The 19,536-nt window shown below is 36.1% G+C and overlaps 1 protein-coding gene across 3 annotated transcripts; it reads left to right on the plus strand.

Annotated features, from left to right (window-relative positions):
* Nucleotides 1-877: 877 nt before the first annotated feature.
* LOC121413809 (F-box/WD repeat-containing protein 7-like) lies at nt 878-18,278 on the plus strand. Of its 3 annotated transcripts, XM_041606774.1 has the most exons (17): nt 881-932; nt 1,587-1,590; nt 5,507-5,896; nt 6,429-6,637; nt 7,503-7,598; nt 8,279-8,407; nt 9,134-9,311; nt 9,989-10,079; nt 10,597-10,679; nt 11,205-11,376; nt 12,022-12,142; nt 12,684-12,801; nt 13,511-13,696; nt 14,593-14,715; nt 15,329-15,513; nt 16,047-16,157; nt 16,715-18,278. In XM_041606774.1, exons 3-17 carry the CDS (start codon nt 5,561-5,563, stop codon nt 16,842-16,844), a joined length of 2,268 nt encoding a protein of 755 aa, XP_041462708.1. In that variant the 5' UTR covers nt 881-932; nt 1,587-1,590; nt 5,507-5,560; the 3' UTR covers nt 16,845-18,278. The 3 variants fall into 3 exon arrangements, with proteins under 3 accessions (XP_041462706.1, XP_041462708.1, XP_041462707.1); XM_041606772.1 differs by lacking the exon at nt 1,587-1,590 and having other exon boundaries at nt 878-928; XM_041606773.1 differs by lacking the exons at nt 881-932; nt 1,587-1,590 and adding an exon at nt 957-1,003.
* The last annotated feature ends 1,258 nt before the right edge of the window (nt 18,279-19,536 follow it).

Raw genomic sequence — 19,536 nt, forward strand, 5'->3', positions numbered from 1 at the left:
TATTGTATGAGTCATTGCCTTTATTTTGATATATGATTGTTTTTACACCAGTCATGGTCTTTAACTGTTCTTAACGAAGAAACAGGATGATGAAAAAGACATAGACAGATTTTAAGAACATCCCGCCCGTGCCCCCCCCCCATTTGAGAGGTCCCCCATTTTTGTAATGGGAATATGCCATGCATACCTAAGTAAGGCCTATTTTATTTTTATTTTCAATGTTTTTTGTCACTTGTCAAATTTTCCCTGGAACAAAATCACCACAAATTGCGGAAAGTTCATTTACATGCAACATTCGTACAGTAGCCTATAAAGGATAGTAATAATAATAATACTAATGATAATAATAACGGTAATAAAATTAATAATAATAACGACAATGATAATAAATAGTAATAATAATAATAATAAATAGTAATAATGATAATACAATAATAGATAATAATAATAATAATAATAATAATGAGAATAAGAAGAAGAAGAAGAAGAAGAAGAAGGAGAAGGAGAAGAAGAAAAAGAAGAAGGAGAAGAAGAAGAAGAAGAAGAAAAAGAAGGAGGAGAAGGAGAAGAAAAAGTTCGCAGGTATTACGTTTTCCATAGTACGTTTAGTCTTGAAAATTCTAATCTGAAAAAAGAGCAAAATATGCAAAACGCAACAAATCAAGACAACTTCAATGAAGTCTTTTATTTTCGGGTAAAACTATTATCGAACATTTATTTCATCATAAAAAACATTTGTTTAATTTTATTATGACAATTTAAAATATATTTTCCCCATTTTCTAGGACATTTTCTCGGGTTTTCTATTAATTATACACTGTTAACGTATACATTGGGTCTTTATTATAAGACTAGCAGCTATATCAATCAATTATGCGTCGCGTGTGGTTGACTTGACAACAAACTGCGGATCCACTCATTAATCACTGTGAGTAGATCTAACCTTATGCCTATGAATATAGCAAATAAAGGTTATCAATATTCAGATTGAGTTTCTTTTCAGGTAAGGGAGTATATGTGCTATATTTGAGAAAGGTGAATTTTCCTGGAAATGGTGTCAATCTAGTATTTTACCGCTGAAGGTAAAGTGCGCTCGAATTCAAGTGACCACAGTCCAGTCCCACATAATGTTGTTCATGTACGGTACCGGTAGCGTACAGGTTAATCTCGATATGCGGCACGGCACCATTTCCTGCGCCTGCCTGCAACAAATGCTCCTTGCTAAGTTTGGGATTAAAGATTTAGCATGAGGGTTGCACTAGGGTTTTTTGCCAGGTTAAGGGGTAGGGTATAGAGAGTATTAATCCATTGTATGTTGAACTTTGTAATTCAATTTGCCTGTGGAATCGGATAAAATAGGCCCTTAAATTAAAATAAGACTGAGCAATTGTCACTGAACTTCACTTTTCTTCAGTCTGAAGGAGTGGAGTAAAATGGAATTGAAACCAATCTGGCCCAGCCACCTTTTTTTGGTAAGCGATGAATTCCAATTACCGGAGTTAGAAATGAATATTCGTTATGAATGACGTATTCTGTTGAATCCCGGGGGTGCCGGGTGTTGAATTTCGGGAATTGAAGAGTCATAGCAGTGTCATAGCGCTCATAATTTGATAGCGTTGTAGAGCTAGAGACGTACAAACTAGTATGTGGTGCCAAAGAGAACTCGTTTGGAGAACGGTGTAGAGAACTTATGTTGGTTGCCCCGCGGGGGGGGGGCACTCAGTATGCATAGTGGGTATGTGCCGTGGAGGGGACCCCCATTTTCACACCCAAATTTCCGTTCCAAGGCATAGCATTTTTGTGTTATTGAGAAAAAAAACAAAGAAAGCCGCTCCAAGGCATAGCATTTTGTTCTTAACGAGAAAAAAGAAGAAAGAAATCCGCTCCAAGGCTTCGCATATTTTTCGTTACGCCGTAACCGGTCGCATTGATCTGCTGCAAGTTTGGTGAAAAGCGGCCGCAGAGCGCTGTCCAACCATCGTCTCTGCGAGAGCGCACCCGGCGGAGGCGAGGCCGCGCTAGTTGCATCATGCATGCTTGCCCGTTCCATAGGGATGCATACGCACGTACTCACACGCTGACGATCCGTTCCAGGGACCCCCGTTTTCACAAAATTGTAGTTCCGAAGCCCGTTCCGAGGACCCTCCTTTTTACAATAAGCCCGCACCAAGGCCCCCGTTTTTTGTCTCTCCCGCGGCACACCCCTACCACTTTTTTGGTCGAGTGCCCCCGCCTGGGTTGGTTGCCAGACTTATTGTCTTCTCGATCTCGGTAGGTAGGTAAAATATTTTAATCTGGGTACCGTATACCCTTGAGCTGAGGGTCAAGTTTGAGAGATAGGCCTAAATAGCAGCTAGACTTAGCTGGCTAGCTGGACCTATTAATAGTAGGCTACTGAGCCAGAACTAGTCTTAGCCTTAGGTATCAGAGCCTGAGCTGAGGTAGCTCACTAGAATACCGTCTAGGAAGCTACCTCAGCTCAGGCTCTGATACCTAAGACTAGTTCTGGCTCAGTAGCCTACTAAGTAGGTCGAGCTAGCCAGCTAAGTCTAGCTGCTATTCAGGCCTATCTCTCAAACTTGACCCTCAGCTCAAGGGTATACCCAGATTAAAATATTTTACCTACCTACCGAGATCGAGAAGACAATAAGTCTGGCAACCAACCCGGGGGGGGGGGGGGGTGGGTGGGGGGCACTCGACCAAAAAAGTGGTAGGGGTGTGCCGCGGGAGAGACAAAAAACGGGGGCCTTGGAGCGGGCTTATTGTAAAAAAGAGGGTCCTCGGAACGGGCTTCGGAACTACAATTTTGTGAAAACGGGGGTCCCTGGAACTGATCGTCAGCGTGTGAGTACGTGCGTATACATGCATCCCTATGGAACGGGCAAGCATGCATGATGCAGCTAGCGAGGTCTGGTAACCAGCATAAGTTCTCTACACCATTCTCCAAACGAGTTCTCTTTGGCACCACATAATAGTTTGTACGTCTCTACAACGCTATCAAATTACGCGCGCTATGACACTGCTATGACTCTTCAATTCCCGAAATTCAACACCCCCGAAATTCAACAGAATACGTCATTCATAATGAATATTCATTTCTAACTCCGGTAATTGGAATTCATCGCTTACCCTTTTTTCTGGGTCTAACGTTAAAGCCAAGAAGGAGTATCACCCTGCATAAGCATAATACATTGTTTTCACTTTTTTAGGAATATCAAGGCAATTTCGCTGGTCCCAGGACTCTGGTATTTGAAGAGTAAAAATTTATCACGTATGCAACCTGCAAGGCTTTTCAGTTTTCTCCAAAATGCCTGACCCTTGTTTGTACTTTGTTTCAATTGCATGTCTAAAATATTTCTGCATGTAAACAAGGTTTTGAGACTAAAAAAAAAAAACATTTTCCATTGGCAGATGGCAGAGGAAAATTTGTAGAAATACGATTAAGATAATTTCACTAGTTGTGCTTGATGATTATGGCAATCTGGGGAGCGTTTCATGAAAGGACGTACTTGTCGGACGTTTTATTCGACAAGTCCTGTTTTATCCGCGGTTACCATAGTAACAATGCTTCTCAGCCAATCAGGATCAAGGATTGAAGGAAAGTTGTCAGGTCTGACAACTTGTCGGACAGAAATGTTGATGAAACACTCCCCTGATCTTTCTCTGCAAATTTCTAGACCAATTTGGTTATTACTTAAATAGGGTGAAAAATTTGCTGATGGTTAAGCCGTCATCTTAGTTTTTGTCATGGAAACAGTGCATCTTAGCTTCTATGAAAACAAAAACTATAATGGCGGCATTATGGCAAAACAAACAATTGCCAGAAAAAAAACAAGAACTGGGCAAGTCCAAGAAAAGGTCACCCTAGAAGGCAAAATTTCATCTTTAATTTAAGAAGTTATCTTTGGTGGGGTAAGAAAGCCCAAATGTTGAATTTTAAAATTTCATTGAGAAAAATTTGATAATATGCATATTTATGTTAATTTTGGGCACCTAATTTGCATAATTGGTAAAATGGGTGTTACGTATGGGACAATTATAAAAACTCACAGAAAATAAAAAGACAACTTGTGAGATTTAGTCATAGGTGGGACATGGACCCCCTAACATCTTATTACTTTTGGGGAAAAAAAGTGGTGTCATCTAATTAATTATGCAAATTAGGTCTTGTCCAAGGATGGAATGTCCCATACGTAACATTTTGAGGATGTTTTTTTAAGTTATTTCTCCTAATACAATACTTGTATTGTTGCTTCTCTGGGAAGTTCTAATTTATCAAGTATGAAAATGTTATACCCAAAAAAGTTTCAAAAATAGAGTTTACTTTTTAATTAAAAGTTAATTAAAAAATTGTTACGTATGGGACAACATGTTACGTATGGGACATTTACACACAATGTCAATGGGGAGATTTGTGTACAAAGTGAATGGAGAAAAACAAATTTCAAGAGTGCTCTAAAAAGTGATTATTTACCTTTTCTTTAGTTTTTAAAGACTGATTTGTTATGAATACTGATTAATGAAAACAATTGAAGTAAAAAATTGTGAAAATGGAAAAATATGAAAAAAATGAAAAACAATAGAAATACATAAGAAATTCATGAAAAACAAGAAAAAAATATTGAAATGGCTAATTTCCTCTTCAGTCATATCAAATATGTCTCAATAGAACATTTTAAAAGACAGAAACTCTTTTGTTATTTAAATATTTTAAATTATTTCAATTTTTTTAATTATGGGGAAAATTGTGTACGTTCTCTATGGGGACAAAATGTCCCATACGTAACTGTCCCATACGTAACATGTCATTAATTTGTTTAATTAGAGTCTGTAATTAGAGGGATTTGGCTTATGACATGAAACTTGCATTAGATATACTAGAGTATTGTGACTTCTATCACACTAAGTTACAAGTTGTCAAATGAAATACTTTCAGAGAATCCTCAACTTGAAAAAAATGTTTCAAAAGTTGTCTTTTTTCTGCGTCCCATACGTAACAGCCCATTTTTTCTCTCTAAAAGGTCAAGGTCGAGGTCAAATGTCACCATTTTTTGCATGATTATTCTTCTCCTAGATGTCTACCATCATGAGGGTATTCAATCTAATCAAAGTCAATTAACACTATTTTTCAGGTCATTAAAGCCTCTGAAATGTCCCATACGTAACACGCGCGAATTCTTGGACTTGCCCAACTACATTAATATGGCGGCCTAACAAACATAATCGCCAGACAGACAATTGAAGCCATGCATTGTATCAATTGTCTAGCTGAGCGATCGGCCCGTTGACTTCGCATAACTACTTTCTCGTGAAAAAAGGCCAAGCTGGCAGTACATGTAGTTTCACCATCATCAAATTTTTCTCTCAATTCAAAGAAAAAAAAGTAGATTACATGCTCATCATTTTGTTTCCCCTTCATAAATCATCAACTCCCATTTTCAGGGTAAATTACCAGATTGAAAGAATATTGACTCTTGAAAGTATAAGCATCATTTTCCTATTTCAGATTAGTATTGGGCTTCCAACTTGAAGAAACTTTGATGAGAGGAGGTTGGATGCAATGGATGTCTTACCCCCTGTGTCTTCCAATCCCCTGGCAAATGATCCAACTCCAAACATGCACATATCACTGCTAGGGGATGCAGAAAATGGAGATGGTGCACAGAATGTGGTAGAGGAGGAGAAAGAGGAGAGGGGAGGCTCCGGATTCCAGCTTGGAGACATCCTGTTGTCTGGGAGGAGCCAGAGTGGATCGGGAGGAGAAGGGGATGGAGTGGCGGTGCTGTCTGACTGGCATGCATTCCGAGGGAGGGGTATTGAGAGCGATAGTACCATGGAGTTTAACAGACAAGTGGATCATTTCAATATCTGGCTGGACAAGTGGAACCACAGCCAGGTAACTTTTTTTCATATCGTTAACCTTTACCTAAATTCCCAAGGTTGTGTAAACTTGAAAAAAAAAACACATTTCATAAAGTTGTTCATATTTAAGTTATGAGTGACTTTAAGAAAGACTGGTGACCCTTTCGTAGGAACTAAATCAAGGCTAATGGAAATCTGGTTTCTATCTCTGCAGGATCACCAGTCGTTCTTATAGTCGCTCTTAATATACGAACGGCTCTATGAAATGCCCACCTGGTATTAGCTGTAGCCTTGCAATGTGTTGATTGAAGTGAGCTCATATTACAAATTTTCAATAAATGGTCAAAATTGAAAGCTCGTGAAGTGATATTTAGAGAAAATATGGGAGCATAGTTTTATTACTTTTGATAAAAAATTGAAATAGTTAAATGTACTTGTGGTCCAATACTAATTTGAACTAGAACCTGCTGTAATCGGTGAATTTCTTTATAGTATGTATCATGTAGCCCATAGTATTTCTGCTTACCTTTCTCAAAATCGTTCACATTTTTATTTTATATTTTCAGCGGTGTCAGATACTAGAAGGCATCTTACAGCGGAGTAATTACACCCAATATAACTTCTTATGGACCACCCTCCAACCAGCCCTTCACAGGGACTTCATGTACACTGCCAGACAACATTACCCTGAGTATGAATTTGAGCCTATTAGCAGTCATACAAGCAGGGAGACCAGGGCTAAGAGAGCAGTCAGGAACTATTACCACGCTCACAGGTATGCTTGATAGGACTACACTGTATCATGTGGCCATTTTAGTCTTACTGAAAAATGTTGCCTGTCTAATCCATCTTGAAGAATTGTTTTATCTTTATCTTGATGGGATTTATGTGGCATTTGAATTCATTAAAAAAAAAATTGATTGTAATCAAGCATGAGCTTCTACATGTATGCTCTGTGTGTTAATAAACCTTGCTAACATTCAGCACCATGATCTCAAGCACAGTGTTAACGCTTGTGTGAGTGTTGTGATGATACCAAAACTAGCTTTCAACACCTTCGACAATTGAAATCATCACAAGATATTCCAAGGTGATCATAACATTTCTCATACATTGAATAAAAAAAATTCAAGTGATTGAAAACAGATCCACCCCTTCCAGCAGGTCTAATGGGGCATTGCAAGAAACACTTGCGATCAATTAAAAGATTATCACAAGTTTTGAAATTAATTGTGATTTTACAATCAATTGGTAATCGGCTTCTTGAAACAAGCAGTGTAAACTGTCTGTTGGAAAATTGTGACAGAATATTTGCAGTTGATTGCAAATGTTTTCTTGCAAAACCCCCTAAAAGAGACATAGAGAGAAGTAAAAATAAAAATGTCCTACTCTGGTATGATTAGCGTTTATTCACACAACAGGAAATTAAATGATGAAATATGAAATAGTGGTGAAGCCTATATGTTTTGCCAATACTTTTCACCTATAGCTCCATCCATTATAAACTAAAGATTTCAGTAGCTTTTAACTGTTACAGCAAATTTTTTTTATTACAGCAAGTTTTGTGAAATGAACCGTATAAATTGTAAATTTCAAATCCAGTTATATTCAAATATTTCTGTTCTGATATATACCTGTAGTGCACATTTACAAAGGAAGACTGATGTGAAGAGATTAAACACCCAGCACATCCTTCCTGTTATCAAGTCTGCGCCTTCGGAAGTTCCTAAGGAAGTGTAAGTTATCACATTGACTCTCCACAAGTTGTTGATTTTTTCCTGACCTATTTATTACCATTCATGGGAGGAATTTACTTACTACCTGTAGTTGAATTTTAATGTGTTTGTCTCCAAAAAGTACCCCATCCATGTCTGAAAAAATATTTAGAAATTGATATTGGAATACAAATTGGGCCCAAATCCTTTCCCTTATGATAGACATCTATACATCACACAATTTCCGAAACAACTATAATACAATTGCATTACATTTAGGATAAAGTTAGTCATATACAAGAACTAGAATTTTTTAACATCAAGCAATGCATCATTTTTCATATCCTCCAAACCTTCTCTCTTTGATGTACATGCATGTTCTGTATATTTGATAAAATCCCTATTTTATCAAATCAACAGAAATCTTAAAAAGAAGTCATCCAAAATTCATTTTGCCCAGCCCGGTTAGTCATGGGCTTGGCAGCCACTGAGCATCAACGTCACTGTATCCCTTGAATCATCATTGAAACGCCAAACAGGGTAGCAGCACTTCCCATCTTTTAATGTCGTATGGTTTGACGTGGCCGTGGCTTGTACTCCCGACTTCCTAGTTGTGAGACAGGCGCTCTACCAACTTAGCCAACACACCGGTTAATAATTCAAGTTTATCACTCTCTTTTCTTCAATTTTTTTTAATCTAGTTCATTTAAGTCTGGCTGGGACAGACTTAGACCAACCAACAGCATGCCTCTAGTCAAGCTGCCCACGGTCACACATTCTAAAACCTTTGACCATCCTCTTAGTAAATCAGCACCAAACTCTCCAATGAGGTAGGCTTTTCACTTTCATAGTTAATTTTATCTAACGTGATTCCTCTTTTGATAAATTTAATGGATTATACACTTTGGCTGTATTCTCGAGAGGTTTATGCAGATCTCGTTTCAATTGGGAACCCTTTCTCCAAAGCATGCATTCCTAATCTGGCATTTCTAAGTGTACACAATGAAATAAGTATGATTATGTACAAAAATCTGCATAGTCCACAGGTTTGTACCATGGTAAAACCCTGAGAATATTTTAGGTGTTATTGTATAAAATATGTTTGGCTTTTAGAAATTTTCTTTATTATGGTTATATCTGACTTGGGAAGTAGGTACTCAACTATGGAACATCAAAAAAAATATTGAATTGAATTAAAGAATCAGTGAAAGCTTCATATTTTCTATAATGATAATATGCAACATTTATATAGCGCTTGATACAAATGTTTCTAAGCACTGCATACTATTACCCTGGCTCGAGCACGACAATCCTGATCGAATGCTCGAGCATTCAAGGAATTCCTCCCTACTTGGTACCCATTTACACTACCTGGATGGAGAGTGGCAAATGAAGATAAACAGCTTGCCAAAGGACGCGATGCTGCAGTGGGATTTGAACCACAGGTCCAGTGGTTCAAAGTCCGGAGACTTACCCACTGAGGCTGAACACCTCTATAAAGTGTAGTTTTACATTTGATATCCCAGTTGATAACCCTTACATGCATGTACTTTCAGGGATGATCAACCAATCAGGAGACATATGCAGGACCATGATGGCCATTCCATTCCAAAGAAAAGGGTAACAAGAAATGAGCGGAAAAGGAGGGGCTATAATCCTGTTGATGACAAGAATGTTCCGTTGTTAACCAAAGCATTGACCGATGTCCAGTTGACTTGGAATAGGCCGACCATGGTGAGACAAAGGGGGCATTTTTACAAAATGAGAAATCAAGTGCAAATCAGTTTTAGATACCGGAATCAATCACAGTCTTACAATTGATCAGCGGTGTAATGGGCCAAAATTTTTGACGGGGCCAGTTATGGTGTATCTCGCAAAATTTATAAAACGTTGCGAGTGACAAAATTTGATTTTGTGATAGACTTTGACATAATATTTAGAAAATATTTCACCCTGTTCTCTTTCCTTTTTTCTTGGTCGTGAAAATTGAGGGGGGGGGGGTGCAAGTGCCCCCCCCAATCGTACACCACTGTTTTAGGTATCCATATCAGTCATAAGTTTTACAATTGATTAATGGTCTTCCAACAGAAAGTATGAATTGATTTGTTGTAGTGAAAAATGTATCTGTCATTTTATATATGTAATTGATTATTTGCAATTGATAGCAAAAATGTTTTTTTTAAACACCCGTTCCATCAATGAATTTTGAATAAATGGGAGAAGGGGATGTAAAGTAAACACAAGAAGACTTGAACTAAATAAAGATATGTTCAAAGGTTGTCATTTCTCTGAGCTGTGTTGCCATGAATGATGCCACCATTTATGAACTGAGAAATGTTACTGAATTTTTGCTGCTAAGCTTATTGTGCCATCTCCGAAAATGCTTTATAACTTTTTTTTGTTTGTTTCAGTCTGGTAAAGGGGTTGATAGATTACCTCCCATTGAACCTGTCCCTGTGGAATCCTGGCAACTCTTTCATTGGTATCAAGAATGCTGGAATGGTGAGTATATCTTCGTTTATTGCATTGACTACAATGTACAATCAATCGTGAATATCAAGCGTACGATTAATCGTGGCTAATCTTTGTGTTACAGGACCCTGATCATATTTTGCATTTTCCTCGTCTTAGGGCCCACATAAGCATTCTGTTCCACAGTCTTACATAGGACTTTTCAGAAGAAATTGTATTTTGTAGTATTGCTATATCCTTCTAACCTGATGTTTGTTGCATCTGTCTCAGAAAAGTATGTTATATGGTTATCGTCATGAGTTTATAGGTGTAAGCTTAAAAGATTTTCAAGTCCCAATCGATTTCTTTATTTATACTGGGAATGTTTAGAAAATTAAAACATACGTAAAAAGATAATATGTCTGTTGCTTTTCTAAAACAAAAGTTACCCTTATTCACAGATCGGTCTTTCACGTTTATAGGCTAAAATTTCCTAGCATTGTACTTTGTCAAATAGTTTTTGCTTAGTGTGGCGTATGAAATCTTATCTTGTTTCTCCTACATGTAGACGTCCAGAGGAATGAGTTCCTTCACAAACTCTTGAAGAAGTTGGATCAGCGTCAGTTGTATTTCTTATCTACTCACTCTGCAGTAAGTTTCAACCATTAAAGAATTCATTATCGTTTTATACGTGTATATAAGTAATGCAAAGTGTTTATTATATATTGCACTTACAATTACTACATGTAGGAATGTTATTATCCAATTGGTGAAATTTAATTATGTGATGGATTGATTGTTTTGCCCATCAAAGATGAGGTGGAGTTTTGTATTTTTGATCTAGTGACTCACAATGATATTCTCAGGAAAATGCATTTAGACCAGTCATATTTTAAGATTCATAGGAGAATTAAAGTTATGTTAATAGGCATGTATTTTGAGGGCTATTCTTTCTAATATATATATTTATGAAAATTGATAAGTTGTAATTAAACTTTGAGTTTATTTGAAACAGTTTGAATGTTGTGTTTGAAATCAATGTATTTAATATGGCATTCAAGAATTGAAGATTTTGTCAAATAAATATCTTTTTTTTTAGGAAAATGTTTTGTTCAGCTGTGGATTAGTTCACTTCAAATTTGTTTGACAATGTAATATTTCTTTTTTTGTTTCAAGCTGAAACAATCACGAGATTTTATCTCGCTGCTCCCTTTACCGCTGGCGCTAAGGATCCTGGGATACCTGACTCCAAGATGGCTGCTAGTGGCTGCCCAGGTCTGTAAGACGTGGAACCGTCGGGCCAGTCATGATCAAATATGGAAGGAGAAGTGTTCTAAGGTTGCCATAGGTAAATTATGAATCACTGACCCATCCAAGTCTTAACAGAGGGTTTATCTGGGCCCCGCCTTACTAAGGGTTTCGATTGATCCAATCAATCGTAACTCTATGGAAATCCATCAGTGTCATAATTTGTTCTACAGGAAATTTTCAAAATGTCCTTTGTAAACTAAGGAGAACACACCCCGAATTGTCAAGAAATCAATGAATCTATGGATATGCATTCATATCTAGATTTTTTTTTTACAAAAGTGCATTTTATATGCTGAATTTGCTGGATTTTCATAGTTGTGTAGACAAAGTTAATCCACAATGATAGCTTTTCTGGTTCAGCATTTTTCTTTTGTTTTCAATATTTATAAAACTTTTGGCAATCAATAAGTATATTTACTGACCACTTTTACCTGAGTCATAGGTTATTGAAAGTAAGGAACATACACATACCAGTATGCATTTTTTCTTTTTTGCTAATACTGCTAATAATATGGACTCTTCAGTGTAGCTTGTACAGATGAGTGATTTCCTTATGAGGTGCTTATCCATTGCTTTCATCTTAAAAATGAAGCATATTTGTTGTAACAATTCGTCTATAGATCTTTGAAGACTCTCGACCACCAGTTGAGTTTACATTGCAATTTTTTTTATTTGTGAATAGAAATCCCGCTGCCAGAGACACCATTCCAGTGGAAGAAGATCTACAGAGATAATGTATTTCTAAGATGGAACTGGGATGAAGGCAAAACCAAATCTGTAGATGTCAGAGGTCATTCTTCAAAGTAAGTATGGGAATGAAGTCTGTGAAGTAGGATCATATCTAGGAGTAAAAAAACTGTGGGGTAATTGTTGGAATCCCACCCCTTTTCAACTTTTGATGCTGTGCCTTGCCTATAACTTATTTGGCTGTTTATTACATTAACGTTTTGGAGAAGAGCTATTATCTGAAAGAATACCCAAGAGCCCCTTTTTCAGGACTACCTTTTTTGTACATGGTGAAATTAAAAACTTTATTATCATCTATTAAACTTTTAAGTCTTTTTAATTGTAACTTTCTTGCCACTCACCTCCTTTGGAAGGGGTACACCTGAAGTCATGCCCTTAACCCTTTAAACACCTCAAATACATGAGTTAACACTTGATGCTAGATACTCTACAGAGGATTGGAGATCCATGCATCTATAAAATTTGCACTTAGTCATACATTCCTCATTGCTTTTCTAATTTAATAAAGTACTCCTGGCAATGAAATATATCAATTCTTAGTGACACACAGAATCTTTGTGCTTTACATTTCTTTACATTATCCATATTTGGTTATAGAGTACATTGTGTGACGTTTGATGGAGAGCATCGTATTGCCAGTGGGAGTGCGGATAAGACTGTCAAGCTTTGGGATATCAGAACCGGTGCTTGCATCCAAACACTCAAAGGACATCAGGTCAGTATTACCAAAATAATCTTTTATTACTGGGGTTTTTTATTGGATGAAATAGGTCTTAAAGATGCAAGATAATCTTCTATGTCCAGTCTACATAGTGAGAAAAGGGATAGAGTACTGTATAATCATTAAATTTCGATTCAGATATTGTCAAGATTTTGAACCAAGGTGAACTCTTGAAGAATTTTTATTTCTCTGAATATTTTTTTTTAAATTTCATTTTAGTTATTTGATTCACCATGGAATACTGACATCAACTGTTTTACCCTACGAGCAGTTGATTGCATCATAACAACAGAGTAGAAGCATATAGGGATTCATTAATCATATATATGAAATTAGCAAAATAAAAAACAACACCATGCTGAATAAATTCTTCTTACGATATTTAATGCGAATGCGAAATCTAGGAAAATGTGAAAGAGAAATATTTAAAACTATAATATGAATGTTCAAAAAGTCAAAATAAAATTTAAGACAAGAATAAAGAGTAACTTTACTGTTTTACTTTATAGTGAGATTGAATTGAATTAAAACACCATTGACTACAACAAGGTTGCGAAAATAAAATTACTGTTACATTTCACATAGAAAGGGGGGGGGGGTAGTCTTATTTCCAAGAGCTATGCAAGTAGACTATTAATGTTCACTAACTTGGATTTTCTTATATCAGTGTTTTTTTTTTACCTTTTTCTGATGATGAATACAGAAAGGAGTATGGTGTCTTAGATTCTTCACTGAGCATCTTCTCATCAGTGCATCCTACGATGCAACCATTAAAGTCTGGAATCTCAGGAAGGGGGCATGTGCTCGCACCCTTCTAGGTCACGAAGGAGCGGTCTGGGCGATGGCTTTGAAGAAGAATTACCTAGCAACCGCATCACAGGATAGAACGGTATGTATCAGACGCTGTCGGTGGGCACTGATTTTCTCCTCTGAAAATTTCTCTCTGTCTTTCTCCCTGAAAGTGCTTCATTAAAACTAATTGTCTGACAAGTTGTTAGTTCTGACCACTTTTTAGTTGGGTGTTTCATAAAACTGTTCATAAAGTTTCAAACGACATTATGAACAACTGGTGACCCTTTATTTGGAAGTATATTAACACCGATGAAAGCTGGTGTGTATTTCTTACCACAATCACCGGTATTCAAAAAAGTTATTTGTAACTTACAAATAGCTTTATGATACAACCACCAAGTTGGGACTGGCTGAGAATTGGGACGGGGAATGGGAACTGTAACCAGGGTATCCATCGGAAAATGACGAATTGTTAGAACTCTCATGAAATGATCCCCTGCTATTCTCTCAATTGAATCTTTAGATTCTTTTTGTTGAATTTTGATTTTGTGTTTGCATTGCTTTTTCGTCGTTTTATGTGTTCCCTTTTACTGTTTAAAAATTCACTCTTTTTGTATTTAATCTTTTCTCTAGCTAGATCCACATTCTTATGTCACTTTTCAAAAATAGTTTTTTATATGATATACTGTACATCTGAATTTTTGCACCTATTATCATAATTTACATAATTTTCTGTCTATTCATTTATAGACTCTTGCTCTTTGAAACACTAACTTTCAAAAGGTGTTATGATTTTCTTTGTTCTTTATGTTATGCTTTCCTTGTATATTCCTTGGTGTCAGTATGTGACAGAGCAAAGAACATTTCTGAATTGTTATAAAATTTGTATTTGGATCAAATATACCTAATATCTAGTTATTGCTGTTCCAATAAAACTAGAGTCTTAAATGACATCCTTGGTAATTGCATGTTTCTATTTTTGATTTCACCTAGGTCAAACTATGGGACCTTAGCACCTGTGTCTTGAAACATACCATGATGGGGCATGGGCAAGCAGTGTTCTGTGTTGATATGGATGAAGAATGTACTATGGTGATATCAGGATCAGCTGATAAGGTATGTTGAATCAAGTGTAGTCTAGTTTCAAGTACAGTTCGCTTTGGAGAATGGGCCTTTAATTACATAATATGTAATTTTGAATTGATATACCACAATGTTTGTTGTTAATATCGTAGTAGATTCAAGATAACAAGCTATTAGCGCTTTATCGGTTTGCATGTTCACTGGTGGACTGCTACTTTGGTGGAGCGAAGCGGCGCAAAGCACAAGGCATGCACCAGCACCTATTGCCCGTACACTCTGCTGTTGGAAGACGTTGAGATGTCAGGCAACAGTCCAGTTGGGCCAAGCTCAGTTCCTTAGGTTGCTTCACTCCACTGACTTTGTATACCATAAACACAGAGTAGACTAGTATCTGTGAAAGCGAACTTGATCTGACATGAGTTCCTATTAAGATGCTTGTATTAGAGTGAATATATATTTCGGGTGGCGTTCCCTGCCTGTCAAATATTGGTCTCTATAGTCTCCAGAAGACACACTCTGAGGAGACTGTTGAACATCCCTAAACTTGAGGCATCATCCATCATCAACTTTATTATTATCAGAATCATCATAAGTGGAACAAAACTCTCAGTTTTCTTTTGTCTCCTTGTATTTCCAACTACCAAAGAGTGTAAGAATCTGGAGCGTTGAGACAGGCCGTCACACGAGGGTGATCCGAATCAGCCAGACGACATCTGTTATGGCCCTCAGCTATCATGACGGATACTTTGCCTGCTCGGTAGGAGAGGTTGTATCTCTATGGCGGCTGGATACTGCCACATGTATTAAGACGTTTGAGGAACACGAGAAAAGGTAGATTTGTTTTCATGCCACTGATGGATATACAGTATCATTAGATATGTATTTGTCAAATTTAGTGTGATAATATGCAAATGATTTGTATTGTAAATGGACTTGTTTGGAGCAGTAGGTGCATGCTTTGAGTACAGATGGGCTTATGAAATATATTATTCAATAGTTTGACTTCAAAAGGTTTAAAAAGAATCTGACAACTTATTTTCAAATTCCAATCTAAATCAATCTTTCAAACAGTTTTGACATGTGTATGTGGACTTTTTAAAGGACCATAAAGATGCTTATGAGTAAAAGCACAATCCTTATGACCCCCCCTCCTTTTTTTAATCATGTTGGACAATTTATTGTAATTATCACAAATCTTAATACTGCATACAGGTGTCTAGTTATGCTTAGATTTTATTGCATAATGACCAGAGTCATAGTCTTGTCATTGTAAACTTGATCTTTTGATGTTTTTTAAAGAGATGTGAATAAAATTGAATTAAATTGAAAAAGTAATATTCCTGTTATGATTTATCTTTTGACAGAGTTGAGACTCTAAATCTCCAAATCAGTAAGACCACCTACCCTGATACACCTCAAGGTTTACTGGTCAGTGCTGGTCAAGATGGGATGGTCAAGTACTGGGATCTAGAAAAGTGAGTATGGAATCCAGATTAATTTGTGATGGGAGTTTGCTCTTTTGATGTTTGAATTGTATTTTTGTCTGACTTGTCTGAAGTGTGTATTTTGAATCAGTAACACAACAATTTGAATTTCATATTCACTGTAAATCCAATCTGCAAGGTCATTCATTATGCGAAACTTGAATTTATTTGAAATTTGCACGGAGGAGATTGAGTATTAATAAAATGTGAAAATTATGAAATTTATGACAGAAACATCTTGTATTTTTTTCTTTCTCAAAAACTGATTCATTTGACCCAAAATTGTTTTTCACAAAGACTTCAACACAGCCATTGCAGTTCAATTCATAGTTGTGAGTGGCACGAACACAGCACTCGTACACAGAGTACATGTATGTGACTGTGTTGTACTGCACAATATGTACAAAATATTATATGCAAATTAATTTGCACCAATTATGCTCAAATTTATGTCGCACCAACCTCATTGAAACACCTCCTTGGTATGTAATGCTTTATTGAAAAATTGCTAACAGTCATGATTTGGGACTGTATCTTTGTGCACTCAGGGATAGTAGCTGGCACTCGATGAAGTCTAGGAAAGGAAGCCACATCAGTAACATCTTCTGTGATAAGACCAAGATCATTGCAGCATGCTCCGACTACAGGATCAGAATATGGAACTTCCACTCCAGATAGGTCTAAAAGGTCGTGAGTGTACAGGCTCAGTCACACCGAACCTGGTGTATTGATCCAGAATGAGTTTGGTGTGCAGGGTAAGGTCTTTAAAGGTAATTTCTATTATAAGCATCCGTCCACAAACTAAATGCTTTATATCATCAGTTAAAAAAGACAGTGCAATATATTGCAAACTATTGTATAATCTTAAATTTATATATTTTCATAGATTATAAGAGCAGTGATTTGATGTTTCTCAAAGAAAATTATTTGTATAGTATCATGTTTACACAAAATTGATACTGATGTAGAATTGACTTCCATAAAGTGTATAGGCTTCTACCAAAATAATGCAGTCTTTACTTCCATATTGTTAGCATATTCTTACTGAATTGTAGATACAACTTCCATCATGATATATTTTCTAATGTTATTTTATGGATGACTTTTATTATCATTACATGTATTGTTGGTATATCCTTCTCTTCCATTCTATAAGAACATGATTGTGTCTAGATTTTTATGCAAGTTTTTCAGTAATCGTCATAAGGTACCTTAACAAAAATCAGAGCCGTGTCTTTGGAGCGTAAATCCCAAAAGCGGCCTGTCATTAATACCCATTCTCAAACGTCATCATGTAGACCAAACAATGGGGAATGCAGGAAAGCTGCTATGAAGATATGCATAGTGCCAGCTAGTATAGTGGAATTCTTGTTTAAAGACGCGACACAGACAAGGTACTAAAGCGGTGAAATATAGTGATGGTTCCATTTCTTGCTATTGTGTGTTGAACATCTGGGAAGTTTTCATTTCTGTGTGCAGGTATCTCTGCCTAGGTCAAACCTATTTGGAATACGTACAGGAACCGATTTGACTTAGAAGGGGTATATCACAAATGTTTTGCATTAGTAGTCAGGTCCTTGTTGCATAAAAGTTATTATTATAGTAACTTTACCGTCCAATTGTAATTACCATGGTAACAATGCTAATCAGCCAATCAGAATCAAGGGTTTCAGGGAATTAAGATACCAATCTGTGGCAAAGTTACTCTAATAGTAACCTTTATGTCACAAGTCCCTGGTCTAAAAATTTGTGTTAACTTAGGCGAGTATTCAACTTGTAGGAGTTTGCCGACTTATGTAAATAAACCTGTATTGCCAGCATTGCATTTGCAAACACAACTGGAATCTAAGATCTAAATATAAGATGAGAACATGTTGAATTTGTCAAGAATCACACAAATATCTGTATGCCAAAATGTTAGCATGTACAGTGTTTCAAACCCCAGAGTATTGCTACAATATTGCTTCGTAACTATTGTTGAAATTGCTATTTATTGTAATTGTGATAATCTATATCATACATTAATATCTATTTTTGTATATTAGTTTTATATGGTGTCAAATACATATATAAAGCTTGTCATAATATTGAATGCAAATGTGATAGACAAAAGTTTTTTCTTCCAGATATATCCATCTTTAAATATTATCAAATGATCATTTTCACTTTTTACATAAATACAGGACCATGTGTTCTGTAGTGTGTGGATAGGTTTGCGTGAAGTTTTCCAGTTTTTATATTACAACGTATGAACCAAATATATTTATAGACCTTGTTTAGTACATATTTATCTAGAGTGATATGAGTAATCCATTCCAAAATGTCTATTGTAAAGAGTAGCTAATGAAATATTGAATGATGCACTGCCGTGTTCAAGATGTCCTTTTCGGTAGTGAAGTGATATAAACTTCACTTTACAGACAGGTACGAGTGATAAAATTTTCACATCAACCTATATTTTTTTTTAGGATTAACTTGAACCATTTCAATGTGGAAAGCCAGTAAGCTTCTTTTAAAACATCTTCATGTAGATGGTTGTAGAAACATATTCTATCAGTTAAAACCTCTTTTTAGTGTAAAGGACACATCTTGCCATGTTCAACATCATTCAATTAAAATGCAGTAAATTTGTCTTTTGTACGTAAAGGAAAAACTGTTGTCTTGCCATACTTGGCACTGTATTCTCTCATTGTCTGAGAATTAATTTGTACAACTTTACAAATGGCCATTAAAACACACAGGCAAAGTAGATTATAGACTTTCAAAAGCAAGTGTCGGGGGGGGGGGGGGGGTGCATGTACATGTAGATAGTAGTACAACTTGATAATCATGATTAAAACATTTGCATGGTCATCAGCAAGAAAGCATGTTATAGGGTTTTTATAATTTTACTCCTCTTTATCAAACTAAAATGTGATTTTTGAAGTGATATACTGTACACTGTATGATATCAAGATTACCTCTGTGAAGGCCATGTCACATATTGTGTCATGATGTCTGAGAATAAATGCATTTTCCTGTATCTTATATTATATATTCAATATTGTTAGACTGACGGTATGATTTGCTGGCAGGTAACTGGCCTTCAAAATCTACAAAGAAATACATTTGTATATTCAGTACATATCATCATTATGTATACCTGTAAATACTGTCAAATTAAAAATATTATTGTATATACATGTATAGCACATGGATGTATAGAGAAAATAAATGTGACCTCCAACATATTCATTGTGTTTTTGGTTCAGTTGGTTTATTTGTGCTATAAAGTGAAGTGAGATATGACATTAATAATTATATAACAAGGTTCATTATAGATATTACGTTAGAAATGTTCATGATGCAACATAATGTATTCATACAGGAA

Source organism: Lytechinus variegatus, chromosome 4 (genome assembly GCF_018143015.1).
Source record: "Lytechinus variegatus isolate NC3 chromosome 4, Lvar_3.0, whole genome shotgun sequence".
NCBI classification, from domain to species: domain Eukaryota; kingdom Metazoa; phylum Echinodermata; class Echinoidea; order Temnopleuroida; family Toxopneustidae; genus Lytechinus; species Lytechinus variegatus.